General features: G+C 57.2%; 11 protein-coding genes across 11 annotated transcripts; 4 read left to right on the top strand and 7 right to left on the bottom strand.

Annotated features, from left to right (window-relative positions):
* Nucleotides 1-631: 631 nt before the first annotated feature.
* PG985_007841 (uncharacterized protein) lies at nucleotides 632-904 on the top strand (the record flags this gene model as incomplete). The annotated part of the gene is made up of 1 exon (XM_066827609.1): nucleotides 632-904. One exon carries the CDS (start codon nucleotides 632-634, stop codon nucleotides 902-904), a length of 273 nt encoding a protein of 90 aa, XP_066685284.1.
* Nucleotides 905-2,029: 1,125 nt separating this feature from the next.
* PG985_007840 (NAD(P)-binding protein) lies at nucleotides 2,030-3,183 on the top strand (the record flags this gene model as incomplete). The annotated part of the gene is made up of 2 exons (XM_066827608.1): nucleotides 2,030-2,771; nucleotides 2,858-3,183. The coding sequence occupies 2 exons, from the start codon at nucleotides 2,030-2,032 to the stop codon at nucleotides 3,181-3,183; spliced, it is 1,068 nt and encodes a 355-aa protein (XP_066685283.1).
* A 118-nt stretch (nucleotides 3,184-3,301) lies between these two features.
* Nucleotides 3,302-4,342, bottom strand: PG985_007839 (uncharacterized protein; the record flags this gene model as incomplete). Its single annotated transcript, XM_066827607.1, has 1 exon — nucleotides 3,302-4,342. The coding sequence occupies one exon, from the start codon at nucleotides 4,340-4,342 to the stop codon at nucleotides 3,302-3,304; it is 1,041 nt and encodes a 346-aa protein (XP_066685282.1).
* Nucleotides 4,343-5,011: 669 nt separating this feature from the next.
* PG985_007838 (mitochondrial 37S ribosomal protein uS2m) lies at nucleotides 5,012-6,488 on the bottom strand (the record flags this gene model as incomplete). The annotated part of the gene is made up of 3 exons (XM_066827606.1): nucleotides 5,012-5,411; nucleotides 5,481-6,366; nucleotides 6,410-6,488. 3 exons carry the CDS (start codon nucleotides 6,486-6,488, stop codon nucleotides 5,012-5,014), a joined length of 1,365 nt encoding a protein of 454 aa, XP_066685281.1.
* A 469-nt stretch (nucleotides 6,489-6,957) lies between these two features.
* Nucleotides 6,958-8,968, bottom strand: PG985_007837 (uncharacterized protein; the record flags this gene model as incomplete). The annotated part of the gene is made up of 2 exons (XM_066827605.1): nucleotides 6,958-7,800; nucleotides 7,859-8,968. The coding sequence occupies 2 exons, from the start codon at nucleotides 8,966-8,968 to the stop codon at nucleotides 6,958-6,960; spliced, it is 1,953 nt and encodes a 650-aa protein (XP_066685280.1).
* A 389-nt stretch (nucleotides 8,969-9,357) lies between these two features.
* On the top strand, nucleotides 9,358-10,143 carry PG985_007836 (uncharacterized protein; the record flags this gene model as incomplete). Its single annotated transcript, XM_066827604.1, has 1 exon — nucleotides 9,358-10,143. The coding sequence occupies one exon, from the start codon at nucleotides 9,358-9,360 to the stop codon at nucleotides 10,141-10,143; it is 786 nt and encodes a 261-aa protein (XP_066685279.1).
* A 348-nt stretch (nucleotides 10,144-10,491) lies between these two features.
* Nucleotides 10,492-11,266, bottom strand: PG985_007835 (uncharacterized protein; the record flags this gene model as incomplete). The annotated part of the gene is made up of 2 exons (XM_066827603.1): nucleotides 10,492-11,074; nucleotides 11,169-11,266. 2 exons carry the CDS (start codon nucleotides 11,264-11,266, stop codon nucleotides 10,492-10,494), a joined length of 681 nt encoding a protein of 226 aa, XP_066685278.1.
* Nucleotides 11,267-11,810: 544 nt separating this feature from the next.
* Nucleotides 11,811-13,398, top strand: PG985_007834 (O-methyltransferase mpaG; the record flags this gene model as incomplete). The annotated part of the gene is made up of 5 exons (XM_066827602.1): nucleotides 11,811-12,168; nucleotides 12,239-12,362; nucleotides 12,430-12,635; nucleotides 12,735-12,983; nucleotides 13,064-13,398. The coding sequence occupies 5 exons, from the start codon at nucleotides 11,811-11,813 to the stop codon at nucleotides 13,396-13,398; spliced, it is 1,272 nt and encodes a 423-aa protein (XP_066685277.1).
* A 251-nt stretch (nucleotides 13,399-13,649) lies between these two features.
* On the bottom strand, nucleotides 13,650-14,375 carry PG985_007833 (uncharacterized protein; the record flags this gene model as incomplete). Its single annotated transcript, XM_066827601.1, has 1 exon — nucleotides 13,650-14,375. The coding sequence occupies one exon, from the start codon at nucleotides 14,373-14,375 to the stop codon at nucleotides 13,650-13,652; it is 726 nt and encodes a 241-aa protein (XP_066685276.1).
* Nucleotides 14,376-15,134: 759 nt separating this feature from the next.
* On the bottom strand, nucleotides 15,135-16,771 carry PG985_007832 (uncharacterized protein; the record flags this gene model as incomplete). The annotated part of the gene is made up of 3 exons (XM_066827600.1): nucleotides 15,135-16,013; nucleotides 16,040-16,550; nucleotides 16,632-16,771. The coding sequence occupies 3 exons, from the start codon at nucleotides 16,769-16,771 to the stop codon at nucleotides 15,135-15,137; spliced, it is 1,530 nt and encodes a 509-aa protein (XP_066685275.1).
* A 1,013-nt stretch (nucleotides 16,772-17,784) lies between these two features.
* On the bottom strand, nucleotides 17,785-19,175 carry PG985_007831 (uncharacterized protein; the record flags this gene model as incomplete). Its single annotated transcript, XM_066827599.1, has 3 exons — nucleotides 17,785-18,189; nucleotides 18,539-19,072; nucleotides 19,128-19,175. 3 exons carry the CDS (start codon nucleotides 19,173-19,175, stop codon nucleotides 17,785-17,787), a joined length of 987 nt encoding a protein of 328 aa, XP_066685274.1.
* Nucleotides 19,176-21,201: the final 2,026 nt, after the last annotated feature.

Raw genomic sequence — 21,201 nt, 5'->3', positions numbered from 1 at the left:
ACTGCCCGCCTCCCAGCTCTTCCGACATTGCGTGCAATTGCCAGCGATCTACTGTTCAACCGCATGCCATGTACCTATTGAAATGACTAGATTGTTGCTGTTGAGATGTAACCTACCGCCAGTCACCAAGTCCCCGGTTCCTCACGTCACGGCCCCCTGCCCTCAAGGCAGACCTCCCGGGACGGTTCCATGGAGCTAGGTTCTCTAGGAGCTGGCCGCCTTCAGATCTTCAATGGTTAGCTCATTGACGTCACGTCACGCCAATATTGCCATCTCACCCGAGGTATTCAATCTCCATCTTATCCGCCAGAGTGCACTACGCCAGACCGCGATTTTGGTCGACAGGTGAGTCAGATTGCTGGAAAAGCCACGGTGACCTGCGTTTTGGTGATCAATGTTGGTATTACACCACCTTGGAGCTGGAAACTTACTTCTCGATAACCCCTTTGAGGAACCCGTCGAGACCAAGCGCATCAACACCCCCTCTCAGTTCAAGCATCCGAGTATGGGCGCCGAGGTGGAGTTTCCATTCCTCCAGATTGCCAAGTAGGTACTGTAATCGGCGCCAATGATATAGCATGTCAGTCTCTAAAACGGCATGATATGGCGGTCGGTTGTTCCCAACCAAATAATGGTCTCTTACCGACTCCGTGAGCAACACCATGACCATGGCGATGGTGGCATCCGCAGCCCTCTGCTGCTCCGACGCCACGCACCCGTTGACCCACCGGATGCACTGCTGCTTGTAGGTCAAGTAGGCGTCGCCATAACGGCTTCCGGGCCGAGTGCCGATGTTGCTGCTTCCGCTCTCGAGGCTCCGGCAGGACTGAAGGAGCAGCGCGGCCAGGAGACCGGGGTCGGCCAGCGCGAAGGGGGAGCCAGCATTTCAGCTGCATGCTGGTGAACCACGACGGTGCACCGTTACCAGCCTCGTGGCAACGCCCCCTGTTGAAAAGGATGATATGGTTTACATCTAGAGACTCATGTCAGGTCAGCCAAGCTCCCTTGTGTCGAAATGGGAAGGGCAAGGGCCGGGGGTCTAGGTGTAGCATACAGTGGTCAAGAAGCGAGGTTTCCTGGGCAGAAAGTGGACGGGCCGGGCTCCATTGCGGATCTTTGCCAGAGAGGGATGGAATATGTACTACGTGCGATGCTGGTGCTGGCTGCCATCTCTCGACCTCTTCACTCCTCTGCCCTCGGGGCCGGCTCGCCCTGCCGGGATCGCTGATGGCTTGGCCGCCCCGACGTGCCCCGTACTTGGTTCTCTCTGACTCTGGGCGACTCCGGGCAGCCCGAGCGCGGTTTTCTTTGGCGGCGTGCGACCGGATCCGGCTAAGACTCCTGGGAGTGGAGGCCTCGCTCGGATGGGCGGTGTTGATGAACAGGAAGCCAATGGGCCGGCTCTCTGGGTGGGTCATGATGCTCAGCCCCCTGTCTGTATCTCTTGGGCGCGACGGAGAGCGGCAAAAACAGTCTTGTCGGACGGGGCTGCTGTGCTGAAGCCGTTACCCAAAGAGGCATTTGTTCAATATGCTGACAGACGTCCACCTTTAGGGCCGGTCGGTGAGCTAAGACCGACGATCCTTTATCCCCGAGCAAATTCCTAAACCGGATTAGCCGGCCCGCAAATAGAGGGAGCCAGTGTCAGCCGCTCCTTGTTAGCCCCGGGACCTGCATTCTCACTGCATAGCCCGCGCCCGAACAACTTCCGTAAGAGGCACAACTTCCGTAAGAGGCAATTCGATATATCGTTTTGGATGGGCTTTTTGGCGCTTTGGGGAAACGGCTTTACGTAGTGCGGCCAGACCATAGGACCTTCACATGTAATAATCGGGATACGAATCAGCAGATCCCCGCGCAGAACCAGGGGCCAAATAAACATCTCTTGGTCTGGGTATGTCCGTACATAAAATGTCATAAACGCATTGCATGCCAAATTTGCAGCTTGGACGTGTCCATCCTCATCAGCTACGTTCCTTACCCATCACAGTAGATTCTCTTCTCTCCGGACCCTTGCCGGCTCAATACCATGGCCACTGATCAGCATCCCACCGCCATCCCCGCAGGCTCCCTGGTCCTCATCACGGGCATCACCTCCTACGTCGCCTCCTTCACCGCCAAGGCCCTCCTCGAGCGCGGCCACCGCGTCCGCGGCATCGTCCGCCACCTCGCCCAAGCCGCCTGGCTCACCGAAGAAGTCTTCCCCGACTTCGCCGCAAACGGCGCCTTCGATCTCGTCGAGGTCCCGGACCTGGCGGCCCCCCACGCCTTCGACGAGGTCTTTCGGGAAATCCGGCCGAGCGCCGTCATCCACACCGCTACGCCCATGAGCTTCGACCCGGATCCCCACCAGGTCATCACGCCGGTCCTCCAGATCATGTCGAACCTCCTGCGCGCCGCGGCGAGCGTGCCGAGCAGCGTCCAGCGGTTCGTCTACACGTCCTCCATCGGCGCCGCCTACTCGCCCCAGGTCGGAGTCCCCGCGACGTTGACGCGGGACTCGTGGAACGAGGCCGCGGTCGCGGCGGCCTGGGCGCCGCCGCCGTATGAACCGATACGGGGCGGGAAAGTGTACGCCGGGAGCAAGGTGGAGGCCGAGCGGGCCATGTTCCGTTTTGCGGAGGAGGCGAGGCCCGGGTTCGCGGTCGCGTCGGTCGACCCTTTCTTCGTAATGGGGCCCGTGCTGCACGAGCGCCATCTGCGGGGGTCGGCGGGCTGGGTCCGGAACGTTTATAACGGGGAGCCGAGAGTGTCGGGGGTGATACCTTTTGGTGAGTTCTTTAGGTATCTTCCGGATTGTGCGCAGGGGATGGGATGTTGATAATTAACTAACTAATACGGCCGGCCCGTTTGCTAGGCTGCCAAGTCAACGTCCAAGACGTAGCCGCCCTGCACGTCGCCGCCGTCCTGGATCCCGACGTCCAGTCGGGGGACCGGCTCCTCGCCGCGGCCGAGCCCTTCGACATCAATGTGGTGCTGGCCATCCTGCGTCGCCAGAACCCCGATCGACAATTCATGGAGGATCAACTCCCCTCCCAGGAGCTTTGTCAGGCCACGATCGGGGATGAAGACCAAGGTCGGCTGCTGGGCCTGCTGAGGAAGTGGACGGGGCGGGAGGGCTGGATATCGCTGGAGCAGGGGGTGCGCGAGGCCATGAGAACGGAGGGGGGCCAGAAACATTAGGCACGCGATACGAGGTCCCCATTTTCAAGTTTGGAGGACCTATTATAGTAATCATCCAGGTTATAATATATATATATATAGTACGAGTTCCCCACGAATCGGCAGTAATCAGGCGCCATCAATGCCACATGGGCCGCCTCGCCACCGCGCCCCAGCGACGGTTCCACCACCCCTTGTTCTCCGAGAAGACGACCAGGACCTCGACCGGGCGGCGACGGCCGCCGCCGACGGCACCGCCGCCCGCCGGCTTCTCCCGCAGCACCGCCTCCAGCTCGCCCCGGAGCCGCGTCGCCAGCCGCAGGGCGGCGTGGAGGTTGTATCGCCCGTGGCGGTCCTCGCACTTTTTGGTAGAAGCCGACTGCCCCTGCCCCCCAGCCACGAGGTAGTCCTCGGGGGCCACGAACCCGTCCACCAGGGTCCGGAAAGGAGGCTTGGCCACGCACCGGCACCTCCAAAATGGGGATGTCACGCAAAACGGCGCCGTACCGTCTTGAGAGGCCGCGTGGGCGATGTCGGTCGGGTCAATGACGATATAGACCGTCTTCAACGCCGAGGTCGTCCGCCGCAGCATCTCCTTGTCGTACTCGCTCAGGCCGTAGCCGAACGTCAGGCTGTCTTGGCCCACCTCGAGGGCGAGCTTCTGGACGCGCCAGAACCAGTGGGCCCGGTAGTCGAGCGGCGAGACGGCGCCCCGCTCCAGGGCGCGGAGGAACGTTTGGGGCGGCGATGGACGGTGAGGGACCACGTCCATGGACGTGTCGGTGAAGGTAAAGACGTCCGTCGCGAAATTGGCCCAGCCGTGGTAAAAGGCGGGTTCGGCTCGTATGGGCCCGGGCTCAGAGTGGCTGTTCCATCTCCGGAAGTCGTGGTAGAGCGGGATCCGCTCGCTCGCCAGGCCGTCGTTCGTGTAGATGCAGTCGGCCATGGCCGGGTCGTCGTCCGGCGCGTCGTTCTTGATGTCGGAACTGTCCTGGAGACTCCTGCAGTCGTACAACGTGCTGGAATGAAAAGTGGACTGAGAGTTGCCATCGTGGTAGAGGAGGGTTGCATTCCGGAAGAAATGGTTACGGCCAAGTGAGTCGCGATGGTGCTCCAATATCTGCAGCCGGAGCTCGGGCGGGAGCCGGCAGAACTGGGGAAAAGACGTCTCGGCAGGCATGGTGTGCTGTAGTGCAAAGGCCGTATGTTTTGTGTGAAACGATGGTCCCTTGGGCGAAAAAGGAAAACTGGGAAGGAGAATCAAGAGAATAAATACCCTAGAGAGGTAAGATCTTGCCTTTTGAAGAGAATGCTCTCTGCTGGATGTCCCCGAGCTCAACCGAAGTCAAAGCCGAGAAAGTTCTCTCCTGAGCTGAGTCGCCCGCTCAACAGGAGAACTTACACGCACAGGCCCCTGCGACTACGTTGATAATAACTGCATCTTATGATGGATGAACAGCGCCCTGGCTATTAGGGGGTTAGAATTGTACGACTACTTGTGTGGACAATCATAACTTATATCATGGCATTAGCTGCCCGCTCTACAGGGCAACACAAGAGGAGTGGGGACCAGAAAGGAAAAGAAGTTTTCAGGAACCATGACTTGGTGTGCTTTGCAGTCTTGTTAAAGAACCACCCATTCCAGTCACCAAACAAACCAAACCAGACCACCCAAGACACAAGAGGATACCGTTGGTTCATTCCAGATCTATTGTTTGTACATCTAGATTATACACATCGTACAGCAAGCCCAGGAAGAGTTCCATTGACAGAGATGGGTATCACTTCCCGTAGCAATTGACTTTCTTTTTTTCTTTATCCTCATCCCCCTTCAACTGTACCTATCGATTCAATCCAGGTTTCGCATCATATTCCGCAGCTGCGGGCTCACATCGTCCTCGGCATTGATAACGTCCACCTCCGCCTGCAACTCCGCCATGGCCTCGTCCGCATGGAAGATGGGCGTGCCGTCTTTGTTGGTCGAGGGGGTGCGGCCGTAGGAGCGGTCCGACGACCTGGGCGTGGACGACTGGTTCGGGCCACCGTTCGCCTTGTTGGCGGCCGCCTCTTCCTCCTCCGCCGCGCGCTTGGTCCACCGCGCCCGCTTCTGCTGGATCTCGATGAACTGCTTGATCTCGGACGGCGTCTCCCACGTCACCTTGCCGTTCTTGGCGTCCTCCATACGGCGCTTCTGGCCGGCCTCGCCCGCGCGGCCCAGGACGCTGCCAATGACGGCCAAGCAGCGCAAACTAGAGAGTTGGTCAGTAAGTATGTACGCATAAATAATACAGAGTTAAGGGGAGTGGCGGGCAGCTTACCTGTCGTCGTTGGCCGGGATCGCGTACGTCACCCACGTGGGCTCCGTATTGGTGTCGATGATGCCAATGGTCGGGACGTTGGCCTGACTGCACTCGCGCAGCATGGTGAAGTTCTCGAGCGGGTTCAGGCACACCACCAGGTCGGGCACCAGCGCCCGGCGGTCCATGAGGTGCTGGTTGAAGGCGGGCCCCACGGGCCGGTCGAGCTCGTCGACGATCTCGACGGGGATGCCCGGCAGGATCTTGTCGCTGTTGGTGATGGTGCCGGGGGTCCACTTGGTGAAGAGGTGGCAGGCCTTGGAGAGGCGCGCCGCCTGCGTCACGATCTGGGTCTGGCCGGGCCGCGTGCCAACAAATAAAATCAGGCCGCCGTGGTAGGCCACCTCTTCCACGACGCGGGCGGCGCGACGCAGATGCGCGGCCGTCTGCTCGAGCGAGATGATGTGGATGCCCTCGCGGATGCCGTAGATGTAGCGCGCGTTGGCCGGGTTCCAGACGGAAGCGTGGTGGCCCATGTGCGCCTGCGACGCCATGAGGAGCTCGAGCGTGACGTCCTTGGGTCCCGGCGGGTTGCGGAAGACGTCGGCGGGGCCGTAGCGGTGCTCGACCTTCGTGCCCACGGGCAGCAGGTTGCGCCGCAGCTGCTGGGCCGTCTCCCAGTCAGCCTTGGTCGTGTCGGGCTCGACGGGGCGGCGGCGGGTCGGCTTGGCCACCCTAGCGAACAGGGAGGGCACTGGTGAGGGGTTCTCGGGGTTGGTCTGCAGCGCGGATTCGACGGCCGGGTCGGCGGTAGCGACGGGGGTGCCGGAGGTCTCGGTCGACAGAGCTCGCAGGCATTGCTGTGGTCCTCGGCGAAGTGGCGCTGCTGCCGCCAGAGCCTTGCGGCCTGTGCAATGATGGCATGTCAGCGAATGATTCAATGGACTGACTGTGTCGGGGATTCGCATCAGCAATTGCTTGCGCAGCAGGAAGCTTACCCTGGCGAACACCAAACTCCCGGATAATCATAGTGACAAAGTTGCGATTGACAGTCTGGCTTGGCTTGACACGATCAAGCTGCCCATCAATTGCCTACCTTGAACTTTTTCGGGTTCGTCAATGGCCGCCTCTAACCAGAGCTCGCAAATTCGGCGCTGGACTAACTCCAGGCCCGCTTAGTCATCTGCGACTCAAGGTGGGGCAGTCGAACCACCCAAATGCTGCACCAAGCAGAGCCTCATCGCGTGGTCTGATCAACTGAAAAACCGCGGTTTGTAGAATGTCTGGTCAGGTAGATGAGGCCCTATAATCGTCAATTGGATGACGAATGAATGTTCGTTTTCATAGTCGTCAATTGAGACTGTCCCCCAAATGGCCAAGGCAAACAGGGCAACCAAGTTGAAGTTGAACATATGGGGTATCATTTTGCCTTAAAAAACCGCTATCCGACAACATAAATCAGTACAATGTAGGTAACAACAGCAGCCGTAAACCAGGATTACACCTCCTCATCCTCTTCTTCGCCCTCTTCCACTTCATCCGACTTGATCGCGTATCCCTCCACGAATCCATCCGGGTGGCAGGCCCTCTCCAGATCAATCCGGTTGTCCCTGACCCATCTCCTGACATCCTCCTTGTCAATCCTGAGCCGGGCGACGTGCTTTTTGTTGTTGCCTCCCTCCGGCTCCGTAGTATCCTCTTCCTCCGCTTCTTCGTCGGCTGGGCTAGGGGCGTTCTTCACGGGCCCTAACCCGTCCTCGATTATGATGCCCATGTCGCGAATAACGACCAGGCAGTCCTCGGGAGCGATCCACGTAGACTTGCTGCATTCGTCCACGTCCACAATGATCTCTTCTTCCTTTCCACTTGGGCCCAGGCTCAAGAGCCAGCGGCATATCTCGCCGGCCCAGAACCGTCGGTAGCCCTTCTTCCCCAGCTCCGAAATCGGCTTCTCGGGCCCGCCCAGCACCTGCTCGCGGCGCGAGATCTCGTACGAGATGCCCATGAGCAAAGCTCCTAGACCCTTCCGCTGCCAGGGCGGAAACACGAGGATGCAGGCCAAGTTGTTGTTGTCCCAGGAGAGCTTCTCCTTCGAGAAGAAGCCGACAACCTGCGGGCGCGGAGGTGAAGGTGAACGTGGTGGCGACGATGCCTCTTCGTCCTCCCCTGACTGCTGTTGCTGCTCGGCGTCTGAGTCGGCCACTTCATCAGACCGCGTCGTTGCTGCATGAGGTGGTGGCGTGTAGACTAGAAGAAAGTAGTTGAAACCGGCGACATCAAAGAAAACCGACTTATTATCCAAGAAGAGCTTCGCGAAGAGCGATAGGTTCTGGCAGAATAGCTAGGGGGCGTGTTAGTATTGGATTGCGGTCGAGTCATTTGATCTTCGCACTGCTTACCGGTTCGTTCTCGCCGTCCACTTCCCAGACACCCCATTCGCCTTCCACCACAGCAGGTGCAGCAGAACCAAGCCCCTCTGCTTTCTTCAGTTTGCGGCCCCGCCTGGCATCTGAGCCAGTCGTGCCGTGAGAGGCAGATCTACTGGCGCTCTCCTTGGGATGTATGTAGACCTTGTCGCCCGGCACCCAGCCCCTGGGCAAGCAAGCGTCGATGTGCTTGCGCCACTTGCTCTCTTCCTTGGAGTATTTGAAGCAGGAAGGGCAGACGTAGAGCCGGTCCAGCAGCACCACCTCCTTGTCCTTCTTGCCCCCGCCAATTTTGGCCCCGCCACCGCCGGGGTTGGCCTTGCCGCCCGCCGTGACGGACGCGTCGCCCAGCACATCCTTGCCGTAGTAGGATGGATACCAGGCGCGGAACGAGATGTCCCCCAGCACCACCCGGTCGATGTTGCGGTCGGACCGCGGCGTCGGGGGCGGCTTCTTGGGCGTCATAGACAGGCGGCGCTTCGGCGTGATCATCGAGGTGGCTGCTGTTGCTCCTCCTTGATACGCCGCGCCGAGGTTGTCCAGGCTGGCGGGCGATTTGGGTGCAGGGGCGGCTCGGGGGCGTGAGTGGGGCGGGACAGGAGAGCGTTGTTGTTGTTGTCGCGCAGTCGTGGCCGCAGCATGTTTCGAATCGGCATGGTGCGCAGGTTGCAGGTTCTCTTTGCCCTCGACCTGGCGGGCGCTTATGGAAGATTGGTCCAGAGGATCAGCACGTTGTTCGTCGGCGGCGCTGCGTCTCCTGGTTCGTCGGTTGGTGATGGTGGCATTGGGAAGTTTGGGTCGCGGGGCAGCAGGAGCTGTGTCAGGGTCCGATGTCTTAGTGTCGCGTGGTCTCGTCACGTAGGTTTTGGTGATCGGGGCGGCATTGGCAGCGGCAGAAGGCGATGGGATGGGCTCTGGCGCCTCATGGGTATCGGAGCGCACGCGACGGCTCCTCAGCTGCTTGTCGGGCTCGTTTTCTGGAAGCAGAGTGATGGGATGGCTGTGTCGGGTGGTTCGTCGCGTTGCGGACTCGGCCTCGGTTGGGTTTTCGTCTTGGGGACGCTTGCGCTTCGAGGGCGGCATGACGCGTCGCCCGTCCAAGGAAAAACAGTCAAATTGGTTTGTGCAAATAACAGCTGATCGCAATGTTCCAATTCAATTAAAGCCGCGAATTTCGAAACTGCACTTGCACCGGAATGACCATTGCTTGGGTCAACGAGGGTCTGATGGATGATGAGCTCCAGGTGGGTGCACAGTTGTGATTAGGTAAGCCCCCCAGAAGCTCGGAACTCCCTCCGTTCTATTGGGGAGATTTGCATGCTTGTTCACCAACAGCCATCCAATGAGACGGCGTCATGCAGAAGAGAAACCATTGACCAATGACGCAACTTGAGCTCAATTGCGAACTTATGATTATCTGAATCTGGTCTAAACTAGGTACATACGTACCTACCTAGATGCGAGGGATAAACATGGCGCTCCCTCACGGTGAAACCTCGCCGTCGCACAAGGAAGCCGTCCGGGCCAAGGTGTGGCAGGAGCTCCGCAAAGTCGCCTACCCGGACTCGCGGTTCCACTATGACTTCTCGAGCTTCATTGCCGACTTCGCCGGCTCCGAGGCCGCCGCAGACAAGCTGCTCGCCATGCCGAGCTACCAAAACTGCACCACCGTCTTCATCACGCCCGACAACTGCCTCGAGTATCTGCGCGAGCAGACACTCAAAGCCGGGATCCGGATCCTGATCACCACCTACGGGATCCGCCGCGGGTTCTGGCTGCTGGACCCCGCCGCCATCCAACCAGAGCTGTACCGGTACGCCGCCACACTCGACGGGCTCGAGAAGGTCGGGCGGCCCGTGTCGCTGGCCGACATCGCGGGCCTGGGCTTGCAGATCGGTTTCATGGTGACGGGCACCGGCGCCATCAACCACGCCGGCATCCGCTTCGGCAAGGGCCACGGCTTTTTCGATCTCGAGTGGGGGATGCTGAACACCTTGAAAGTGGTTTCCCAGGACACCATGACGGCGGCCGTGGTGCACGACTGCCAGGTCCTGGACGAGGAGCTGCGTCCCGAGACTTACGATACTGTCTGCAACCTGATCGTGACGCCATCTAGGGTGCTGCGTGCCGAGGCGGCAACCCAGCCCACCTGCGGAATCCTGTGGGATCGGTTGGAGAAGGGCATGCTGGATGATATACCCCCTCTGCAGGAGCTTCTGGCCATGGAGAAGGCGGTAGGCATGTCGGTCCGGGGCTAGCTAATTCTCACGATATTTGTTGATTCAGGGATGGCTTCGAATACTACTATGTTCAATCGTGTATTTTGATATGGCTCGTTATTCTTCATAACCTTTCATCCTACCCCTGGTGATACGTACACCGGGCAATGCTTAAAACGAGTGAATCCATTGAAGTTGCCCAGGGATCGCCATCCCCACCCTGTCCTGGTCCCGAGCATTGTTACCCCCAGCTCATCATGTCCAGCAGTCGTGAGAAACCTGACTTCATTCCATGAGTACACGGCGGATTGCCTAGAAAGGAAAGGGACTCCTCTTGCCTTGCTTGATTGCATCCTGGCTACCTTTCTTTACCTTCCTGCAGTTGCATCACTGCAGCTTTTGCGTAAGCTCCCCAAATCTGTGTGCTTGATTCTGGCCAAATGGCGAACTGGGGCCGGCCAATGATAGGGGACTCACCACCATTGGCGGTCCGCGCTCGGTCTGGGTCTTCCAGGCCTTCAGACTGAGTATGCGGTCTAGGCGGTTCCAAGCCTCATCGCTCGTGGTTTCCTGTGCAAACATCAAGAGGGGGCCATATTCGGTCCCCAACTCCTCCCGAACAAAGACGAAGTAGTCATCACCGAAGTTGCCTTCCTCTCCAAGATCATACACGCTATCTTTTCCCCAGATAATCTCGCAGTTGGCTATAATCCGTTTGCTTCGCTCGTAGGCCACGATGGAGAGGTGCGGGGAAGGCAGTGCCACCAAGAATGCGTTCAAATTGATGTGAAGTAAATGTATCAAGCTAGCTGTGAGCAGATTCAGGAGAAGATGGCGAAGCAAAATCGAGCAGCAAAGGGATGCGTGCTTGTTGATGAGTTGGGCAAGAGGAGGGTTGAGGGATAATGTTGGAGAGGAATCCAGGGAGTGCGAGTATTTGTTTGAGTATGAATTTTGCTCTCGCTCGGTCCTTCACCCATCGTCCGAAGCGTCGTCCGTCCTTTGAGCCGGCACGCGTCAAATTTGGTCAGTGTGGTATTGCCCGCGCTCGGTCCTCGACATACCGGATGAACGCTATAAAGGCCGCAGTGACGTCGATGAGCGCCGGTGACGTCGACGAGAGCTTCAATAGATCATCCAGTTCGATACGCCGCGCCGACATAAGCTAGCCAATGAAAGGAAACACAGCCTCAGCCTCTGGACGTCGTCCAAGGAACCATCAACTCGTATGTGCATTCGGCAATTAGGTGAGCTACCAGAGGTTTGATAGGCTGCCGTCAGGGTATGAAGTAGGAAAATGTAACCCAATGAACATCCTGGCTCATGTAACTCCAGCCTTCATGTAGCACGATGCATGAACTGTTCCGCAAATCTGTTTCCAAACATGTTGTCCGCCGCCCCGGGTTGTTCCGCGGAGGAACAACGTTGCTTGCAATAGGCCCAAGACGCAGCCCACTGTGGAACTCTGGCGAGTAAATCATACGACGCTTGTCCATCGTTTCCGTGAATCGAAATGCCCGTCAAGTAGCCACATCGATACAGGATTACACATGAGGATGGATTTCTTGGCCCTCTTGGGCCTCCGTAGCTTGCGAGAGGACCCTCATGCAATTCTCGTCTAATTCAACTTCAACGCTTGCTTACATTGTAACTGTACCTTAACTGATACAACCCCAGCTCAGATTATATCAATTCTGGTGACCATCATGGCGACCCCCACCAACGGCTCTACCCATGCTCCCGACGCCTCCCTCGCAACGTCCCCCAACGACCTGGCCAACGTCCCGACCATCCTGGAGAAGATCTCCATTCAAGATGCTCACATGTCGATGGATAACTATGAGAGCCGACTGGATCTGCTCGCCAGCGCAAGGGACCTGGTCCGAGCCCTGGAGACGCCGAAGGAGACCATGATCAAGCACATCTGGGCCCAGCCCGCGGCCCAGGTCTCTCTAACCCTTCTATACGAGGCCGGACTGTTTCACGTAATGATCAAGAACGATGACAGGCCCATGACGGTTGGCGAGTGTGCCGAAGCTACCAAAATGGAATCGAAACTGCTGGGTACGATGCTTGTCTCCGCTTGACCCCCTCTGCAGTGCAGTTGTGTGCTGACATGAAAACGTTCTTGCAGCCCGCCTCATGAGACATCTCGGGTCCATGGGCTACCTCAAGGAGACCGGAGTGGACGAATACGCCCCGACCAACTTCAGCCGGGCCATGTCTCTGCGCATCATTGGGGATGGATACCCATGCGTGTAAGCTAGCTATACCGAGATCAATATAGGCTGCATGCTGTACGAGGATGAGCTGACACGCCGTCAGCATCAACGGCCTCTTCAACACGCTGGGCAAGTTTAGCGCCTTCACCAAAGCCCACGACAACCAGATGGTGCTCAGCCACACCGACACCCCCCTCCGCTACGCCGAGAACACGGACCAAGATGTCTTCGGCTGGATGCGGTCGCTGGGTCTCAGGTCGCACCTCAACAACCACATGGCCGGCTATCACCAAGGCCGACCCAGCTGGAGTAGGTAACCCTTTGAGACTTGTAATAGCACTGGTGTGCTTGTGATACGGCTGTCCCCTGCTCGGACAATGCCCAAAGTCACTGACATAATCTTGTTAGTGGACAAAGATGTGTACCCCGTCGAGGAGCGCCTGATCCAAGGCGCCGATACCAACCGCGATGCCCCCTTCCTGGTGGACATAGGCGGTAGTACCGGGCACGACTTGGCCGAGTTCCTGGTCAAGCACCCCAACCACCCCGGCAAGCTGATCCTGGAGGACCTGCCGGACGTCATTGGCGAGATCCAGCAGCTGGATCCCCGGATCGAGCGGGTGCCGTACGACTTCCATACGGAGCAGCCCTACAAAGGTAAAGTCACAATTTCCCCTCCTGTTTCCCAACTTCAACGTCATCCCGCCTCTCTAACCCCTTTTCTCTCCCACTGCCAGGGGCCCGCGCCTACTACCTCCACTCCATCCTCCACGACTGGCCCGACGAAATCTGCGTCCAGATCCTGACAAACGTGGCAGCGGCCATGAAGCCCGGCTACAGCCGCCTCCTGATCAACGAGAACGTGGTCCCCGACCGCGGCGCCGACTGGCAAGTCACGGCCGAGGACGTCATGCTCCTGATCGAGTTCGCCTCGCCGGGCGAGCGGACGCGGGCGGACTGGGCCCGGCTCCTGGAACGAGAGGCGGGGCTCGGGCTGCGGATCGTCGGGATCTGGGGCGGGGGGGAAGGTGGCACGGAAAGCTTGATTGAGTGCGAGCTGGCGACGGTTTAACTCAACTGTGGCTGGCAATCTTGTTGTTGGTAACAGTGAAAGTCCCATTCGTTCCACTGGACGACGATAAAACGCCCAAACTTGACGCGATACTAAGTACATACCAAAGAGGGAAAGCTCTGTTCGGGCCCAAGTTTCATAGCCGCAGGATCCTATTTCTCGATGCTGGATTTGTGACGTAATCAGGTTCGTTCCATGTTGTTAGTATAACAAGTACAATTGCCATATGAAACCTCTACCTTCAGGGTCTCCTAGGTTCGTTCCACCAAAACATTCCATCCTTGGAAAAGCTCCATGTTACTAATGAAATTCGCCATTTTGCTCTCCTGCTCCAGACGTATAGCGCGGTCCCTGAAGAGGAGAAACCGGTAGTCCCCGACGTCGACATTGATCTTGACCTCGGGTAGGGCGTCCGAGAACTGCCTGTCCATTCGGTCCACCGCCGCATCGGACACGGACTCGGGCTGTTGGAAAAGAATGATGGCTTGTTCGTGGCGTAGCGTGAAGGTAATCTGTCTCATACCCGTCCAGAAACCCTTGAGGGTTCGCAGGGCGTCCGGGTATTCCGGAAAGCGCACAGAAGGAGGACGGCGACGGGGCGTGAGATTGCCTGCGAATGCAGGAAAGGGAAGTACAATGTGTCGAATCAGGCTGGCTTGGTATCCGTACGCCAGGCGAAAACTGTCGAGTTGTGCATACAGATCGGACAGGTCTGAATTGCAGGGGAAGCTGAAGGTGTTTCTGGAGTAGAATATCTTTACGCATTCCTTACGATCATGGTGGTTAATACGGAGTAGCGATAGATTCAGATGACGAGTTGACTCGTTCCCGGCCTCCACGTTCCGCGGCCTGAGCGTATTGGGGCGACCAGGAAGCGCCAGTGTTTGTTCAAATGAGATACCAATAGGATGATCAGAGACCACAAGGTTCTCGTAGGTCTTTGACCTTAGCTCAGATGGAAGTTCAAAGATAGACATTGTGAAACGGCAGCCGTTCCGACTGGGTTCTTCAAAGCCGCAGCGATAAGGGAACAAGAGAAAGAAAGCCAGTTAGGCTGTTTATGAAGATTATCCCCTGGAGCTGAGCCGAAAGTGCAGCAGAAGCGCAGTGCGATTGCACGTCATGGCTAGAAAGGTTGAAACACGAGCCAGCATGATCATAGCCAATCAAGACCTGGAACCTATGCACCACTGCAAGGATACGATCATCTAATTTTATACCAACGGTAAGGCTCTGATCGGGACTTCTCGAGAGCTGATTTGGGCGCTTGGTGTGGTGGAGGCGCAGCACAAGCACGGCAGGTCTTGGCTCTGCATTCGCTGGCATAGGTGTTGCGTGTTTTACCAGGCGCAGGCGTCTGGGTCTATCCAGCTGATACGTTGATGAGCCAGAGATGCAGCCACATACATTGTAGGTTAGGTTCAGCCATTGACCGCTGGCCAACAGGCGCAAGATAGAAACTGGCAAAGAGACATTCGCGCCTGGGCTGTCTCAGGTCATGTCTCCTTCCTCGCTCACTTTCACAACCATTAGGTGCATCAGAATATGGACATGTAGTATTATGTATTATTGCTATGGACGCGGCATTCTGTCACCTAGTACGCAGTTTTTCTGTCGTTGGGCTGTAGTGTACAAAGTCTGCCCCATAGTTGCACAACATCACGCCAAGTGACAGTCCCCGAGACCAATCAGCGTGACCCGCCGCCAGTCGTGGAAAGAGGGACCTAATTTTCGTCCTAGCTATCAGTTATAGAGAGACGGGCACAGTACCGATCCAGCCAGAGATCGAACTCCTGCCGCACCGCGTCCCGATCCAAGCCCACATCGCCGCCGTCGCCGGAGTCCTGTCTCAGCGCTTGCTCCAGGTCCGTCAATTCCGTGAGCCTGGCCAGCATGTCGCTGCGGTCGTTGGAAGATATTACCGCGTCGGCGTGCGTTTCTCCTGGCGTATGGTCCGGCGCTATCGTATGCTCTGCCTCGTTGTTATTGTTGTTGTTTTTGTTGTTGCATTTGTCCAAAGTTCTCAGAGCAATAGTTGATTTGGGGCTCCTTGCGTTTGCTGTTGTTTCTTGTTCGAACTCCTCCCCCTTCGGCCTTGTCGGTCTGCCATTCTCCGAATAATGCAGCATGTAGCGGCGGACGCCTTCAAGATCGAGCGAGATCTGGCGGTTGATACCGCCGCTGGTCTCTTCGCCGCCGCCGCCGCCGCCGCCGCCGGAATCGCCAGAGCGATCCAGCAGTTGCCGGCGGACCTCGCTCCGCTGACCCAAGACATAGGCCGCGTGGCGACACTGCTGGATAATGTCCCGCAGCGGCCGGTCCGGCCGTGCCTGCTCCCAGAGGAACGAATAGTACCACTGCATGACGGTGGGCAGGAACCCCGTCGAAGTAAACCCACGCTGGTCTCCTCCTTCCTGCCCCGCGGTGGTGCCGAGGTCGAGCAGGGCCCGCAGCAGGGCCGCGTACGGATGAGACCGCCCGTGCGTGGCCCCCGCGGCGGCGGCCGTGAACCGCAGCGCGCTGGCGCCGACCTCGGGCGCGACGGCGGCCACGAGCGCGACGAAGGCGACGGTGGACCCGAAGAGGCGGGGGTCGCGGTTCGCCAGCACGCGGGGCTGGTGGTCGAAGTAGGGGGGATGACCTGGAAGGCCTGCGCCGTCTTCTGGCGGCGCAGGGCGCCCTGGAACACGACGGAGCTCTGGTACCACAGGTACAGCCGCCGCGTCTCGGCGATGGCGGGCACCGTGTCGTGGGACCACCAGGCGTTCGCGAAGGCGCCCAGGATGAAGGTGCGGAGGTTGTGCACGCACGCCTCGGCGCGCCGGAGGTCGCAGCCCGCCGCTAGGCTTAGCTCGCGGATATTAGTGGGGGGCGTGGTGGATGACGGCGTCGTCGTGCCGGCATGGATACCAGGGGTTGGGGTTTCGGGAGGCTCCGCAGAAGCGACTAGCTCGTAGAGCTTCATCAGCGTCGCCTGCTTGATGGGCGGCAGGCGCACGATGTAGGAATGGAGTTGGGAGAGCGTGGCGTGCCAATCGCGGTCGGGCGGGAGCTGCCGGTCAATCATGCGTTCCAGCAGCTCCTTGGCCTCTTTGAAGTTGAGGTTCTTCCGGAGGCCCCAGGCGTGGATTCGGAGCTTGTACATTCGCGGGCTAAAAAGCATTGATTCACAACGTCAGCGGGCATTTCCGTGAGCGAAGTACCAAACTGCAACTACTCCCGGGATAACCCACGTGGCATAGAACTCGTGTTCTTTTTGCATTATCCGTATAATGTCGCCCAGCGTGTGTCGGCGATACAGCGACGTGATGGTGGTGCGGTGCTGTTCCCATTGATCGGGCGTGGCCCAGCGGCCCCCCACATTCTCCTGCATCGTTGACCGGCAGGAGAGACATAAGCTTCGGTCCGTCCCTTGCCCGGCTACCGTTGTTTCGTGCAGCAGTACTTGGTGCTATGTATCGTGTAGTAAGCGGAATTGGGGGGCGCGGCTTGGTAATCGATAGTAGTGGGAAAAGGAGGCGTTGGGCTGAGAGCAAGCGCAAAAGAATTGCAGCGGCCAGCGAAATGGAACCCCCCTTGTACCCACAACGCAGACATCCGTAGCCGCGGTACGTTGGTTGGTCACTGGCCATGCATCGCGGGCCCGTTTGCCGCATGAGGACATGTGTGGGTGTGTGCGCTGCATGGGTGCGGCACAGTAAAGAGGGGTCCATCGGCAAAAGTACTGCGCATAGACAGATGCCTGCGTTGTCCAAATTGTGGTCCATCAAACAGAGTATTGCGGTAGAGCAGCTACTACTATGCTGAGGCATCACCTCAGTAATACAATTAACCTACACCGGTATCTTGGACGAAGACAAGTTGCCAAGCGCTGTGCCCCACGTCCCGATGGACTTGGAGGTCCAAGACAAGCCTCGCAAGTCGGCTGCGAACGCTTTTTCGCCGCCTGCCGATGAGCTCCAGTGGATCTAGAAACCAAAGTTGTAAGTTAGTGCGAGGTTGTTGCCGGATAGGAGGTGGACGTCCCTCCACCGTGGACCGCTTGTGGTAGTCAGCTTCCAATTACTCTCTAATCAGGACCAGATTATGTGCCGTTCACGGAAACACCCAAAGACTGGCTTAAGAGCATGGCAGATCTCAATAAGCCGCGCCGTAGTCGCGGGCGAAAAGGTTGGAGTCAAACACAGCTTTGCTCATCACTCTTAGCATCGTGAAGCAAAGACGAGACAGCTCCTCCTCACGGCAGATATCAACTTTATCCGCAAACAAATGACAGTTACTGCGATGACTCGATGCTTCATTGACTCAAATAGCTAGGCGCCACAAAGGTGGCATGGTGCAACTGACAGTACACTCAGCATGATACAATCTGACCGAATCGAGCTTTCAGATCTCATACTTGATTTCTCTCTCGACATCTTCGTCCTTGACCTCCTCCTCCTTGAGTTCCTCCACTCTAGAAGCTGTACCGATCAATCGACCACCATGACTAAAGCCCCCAAAAGCACCGCTGCTGGCTGCACGTGGAACAGGCAGCGGCGTCATGGACACAAGGAGCCTCACTCGACCTGGTTCAATGGGCAGCAGCCCCCTGGAAGCGGGCGCAGTCTGCCATGCCTCGTGAAGACCGCCGGGAAACAGTGCGTGCGGGAGAATTACACCTGCTGTAGTTGCTGCCGAGCTGGGGGTAGGGCCCACGGCCTCCAGACCCATAACGCCTGCCTGATGAACAGATGGACCAACGATGGCGGGTCGTGCTGTCCTGAGCTGACCCACGTGAGGGAAGTACTGCTGCAAGCGGTTCCAGTCGTCAGAATGCAATCCAGGTTGCCGGTGGTCCTTGATCATCCCGTCCACACGGCGCACCTATCGACTCTCGGCGTTAGCATCTACTCTTTTTGGAGGAAACGGGATGTCTGAAGAGGGAATAATGGGAATTTCTCGAATAAACGGTTCCTCTTTCCCTCGTAAGATACTGGAATAACGTGGGATAAACACTAGAAATACTGGAATAACGTGGAATAAACACTAGAACAGGAAGCAGAAAACACCGAAAGTCGCTTACCACCATGGATGCAAGCCGATCGCGCTGTGCGTCAACATAGTTTCGTGCTTGCTGAATGCGAGAAGAATCTCGCACGGCCTGCCATTCCGCGAGTCTTGCCTTTCTCAAATCCTGCACCGCGGTCCGGATTCTGCCGTTGAAGGAATGTCGGGGTACAACAGCATCCTCGGACATATCCGTGTCCAGATCGAGACTGCTCAAGAGCAGACAGTCTTCGAGAAGCAGCGCCTGACGAAAGTCCTCCTTGTCTGTACCGCGTGACGTGTTTCCCGAGACCTGGGTATCGGGCCGGGGAACGATGTTTGGGGCATGCTGAAGAGCGTTGTTGGCAGGTTGTGGTATCTTGATGTCGTCATCGGCCTCCGAATCACTGGAGATGTAGATGACTTCGTGTTCCTGTTTGACCTTTCGCCGTCTGGCAGCCTTCGCGGGGCGAATTGGGAGAGGAGACGACGATCTCTTGAGAGCGGGTCGAGGGGGAGGGGAGGGGCGGAGCCGAGGAGGAGACAATGATGACTCGAGAGAGAGACCGGTGGGAGAGTTGGCGTCCTCATCATCTTCGGGCATGATGGTTTCGGGGTCGTCGACCATGCGCAGGGATGGTTGCAGCTGATGAGAACTGTTAGCGTCATGGTATCACAGAGGGAATGAAAGGGCAACTCACATGTGCCAAGCGTCGCGAACGACGCGAGTCTGGGTCGGGCTTGACCATTGCGACGAAAGGTCGTCAGTGAGGTGTTCCTCGATCCGTGGATTGAAAGAAGCTTGGTGGTGTGGTATGGGCAGGAAGAGGGAGATGGTGGAAGCAGGTGGGTTGACGTGAGTAATGGGGACAGGAGAGAATCCGACATCCAAAAGCCAATTGATCAGATTGTTCAAACTCTTGGTAATTCAGTCCTGACAGAGACGTGTGCGAACAAACTTTGTTTTCTTGGGGTCAGGCGGTGTTAGTGGTTGTTGCTGCCTTGACGTGACTTCCTACGTGACAGGTTTGTGGTGTGAAAGCTTCGGGTCGCGCCGCGCTGCTCCTTCCCTTGGAAGGAAAACCAGATTTTCTGTAGGACGAATGGCTGGCCCACCTCAGCATCTTCCCGTGCGATGGAAAAGGAACAGAAGTTGTGATTTAGATAGAAAATTCACACCATTTATTCCTAGGTGAGATCGCCGTGAATGCGTGGTGGAAGGGACATCAGACGTGAACTGTTCGTGCCGGCCAACTTGCGTGTAAGAAAACTTGTACTGGCAGCGAGACCTTGGCCACATTTCCATGCAATCGAGGCACGAAACAATCGATTTGTCCCCTCAAGCAGTCGGATGGCACGATTTGACCGCTTGTCACGTAGGCGAGCACTGTTCCATCGGCGTGATCCCAAAGATCCAGCTTAGAATGTCATCTGTAGAACTGTAGAACGAGTTAAAGTACGATTGACACGGAATCATTGTGACAAAAACGAATAAAGCATTTTAAATATCCATGCCATGTGTAAGTATGTAGTTTCAATTGCTATCTGCGATGCGATATCAACATTGTTGTATCCTGTTCCCAATCCTCGACACCAACCCATCCAAGTCAGCTGTAACTCGCAGCTGTTGATTCCTCCTGTCTGGCTCCGGTAGGGGAGCGAAGAGCAACATTCAAAGCCCGCATGCAATAATTCGCCGTCATGGTGTGTAAGAGGCACTCTTGTCGTCCAGCCCAGAACAGTGTGTGTGCAACTGGTCGCGGCAAGCCCTGGCTGGTGGGAGGTTGTTTGCTGGATTGAAGGCGAACGTCCCTCCCCCCACTATGGGTGGACCTCTTAGGGCAGCTGGCAGCGATGTAGCGTGACTTGTGGTGGGGTTTTAGCGCCTAGGTGTGCTAAGCCAGTACCTAGGGGGCGGCAGCCGGCTTATTCATTTATCGTTAATAATGATGTTGACTTTCGTCGTCCAGATTCTAAACCTCCGAAGAGGTGGCATCGGAGGTATAAAGCTATATCGTATTAATTAGTATTAATGTTAATAGAAGCGATTCAGGAACGAGTGATCTTACGGTACGGGCCGGGCGAGGCCGTACGACCGCGAGGTCGTAAATATCTTCGCCGGCTTGGCGGCGGCGTCTTTGATTATTCATTGTTAATAATGATATTGATTTGCGGCGGCCGGGATCTTAGACCTCCGAAGAGGCAGCAGCCTCGGAGGTATGGGCCTGTATCGTATCAATCAGTATCCATATCAATAGAAGCGATTTAAGAACGAGTAATCTTACCGTAGCGGCCGGGCAAGGCCGTACGACCGCGAGGTCGTAGACCTTATCGCCGGCCTGGCGATGTCGCTAGCCAGCGACCCACCGCCGGACCAAGCGGTAGCCACGAATGGCTCTTTTCTGCGCCGGCGTATCTGGTCGTGAGAGAGGCACTGACAGGAGGAGTGGTCATGATGGATTGGAACTGATTATCGAGGGCTTGCTGCAGACACAGGTTTCAGGCTGGGAAGGAAGCTGAGCGATCCCAAAGGTCCGTCATGCTGAACCGAATTGGCACGCTTGACACGAATTCCATCATTTTTGGTTAATGGAATGACTGTAATGACCATGCCAGGCAATGAGTGGGATGATCAGTTGAACATGGACCGGCCCAATTAGTGATCATGACAGTGTCTCGATTGCCTGCCCTGGATTGCGGCTAATTTCGCCGGAAATGCCCTGCCCGGCAGCTAGCTGAACGGCTCAGGCGTTGATAGAAGCAATTTGATTCACC

Source organism: Apiospora marii (genome assembly GCF_038362585.1).
Source record: "Apiospora marii strain CBS 49790 chromosome Unknown utg000004l_segment0_segment1, whole genome shotgun sequence".
NCBI lineage: Eukaryota > Fungi > Ascomycota > Sordariomycetes > Amphisphaeriales > Apiosporaceae > Apiospora > Apiospora marii.
This window is presented reverse-complemented; position numbering and strand designations above follow the sequence as displayed.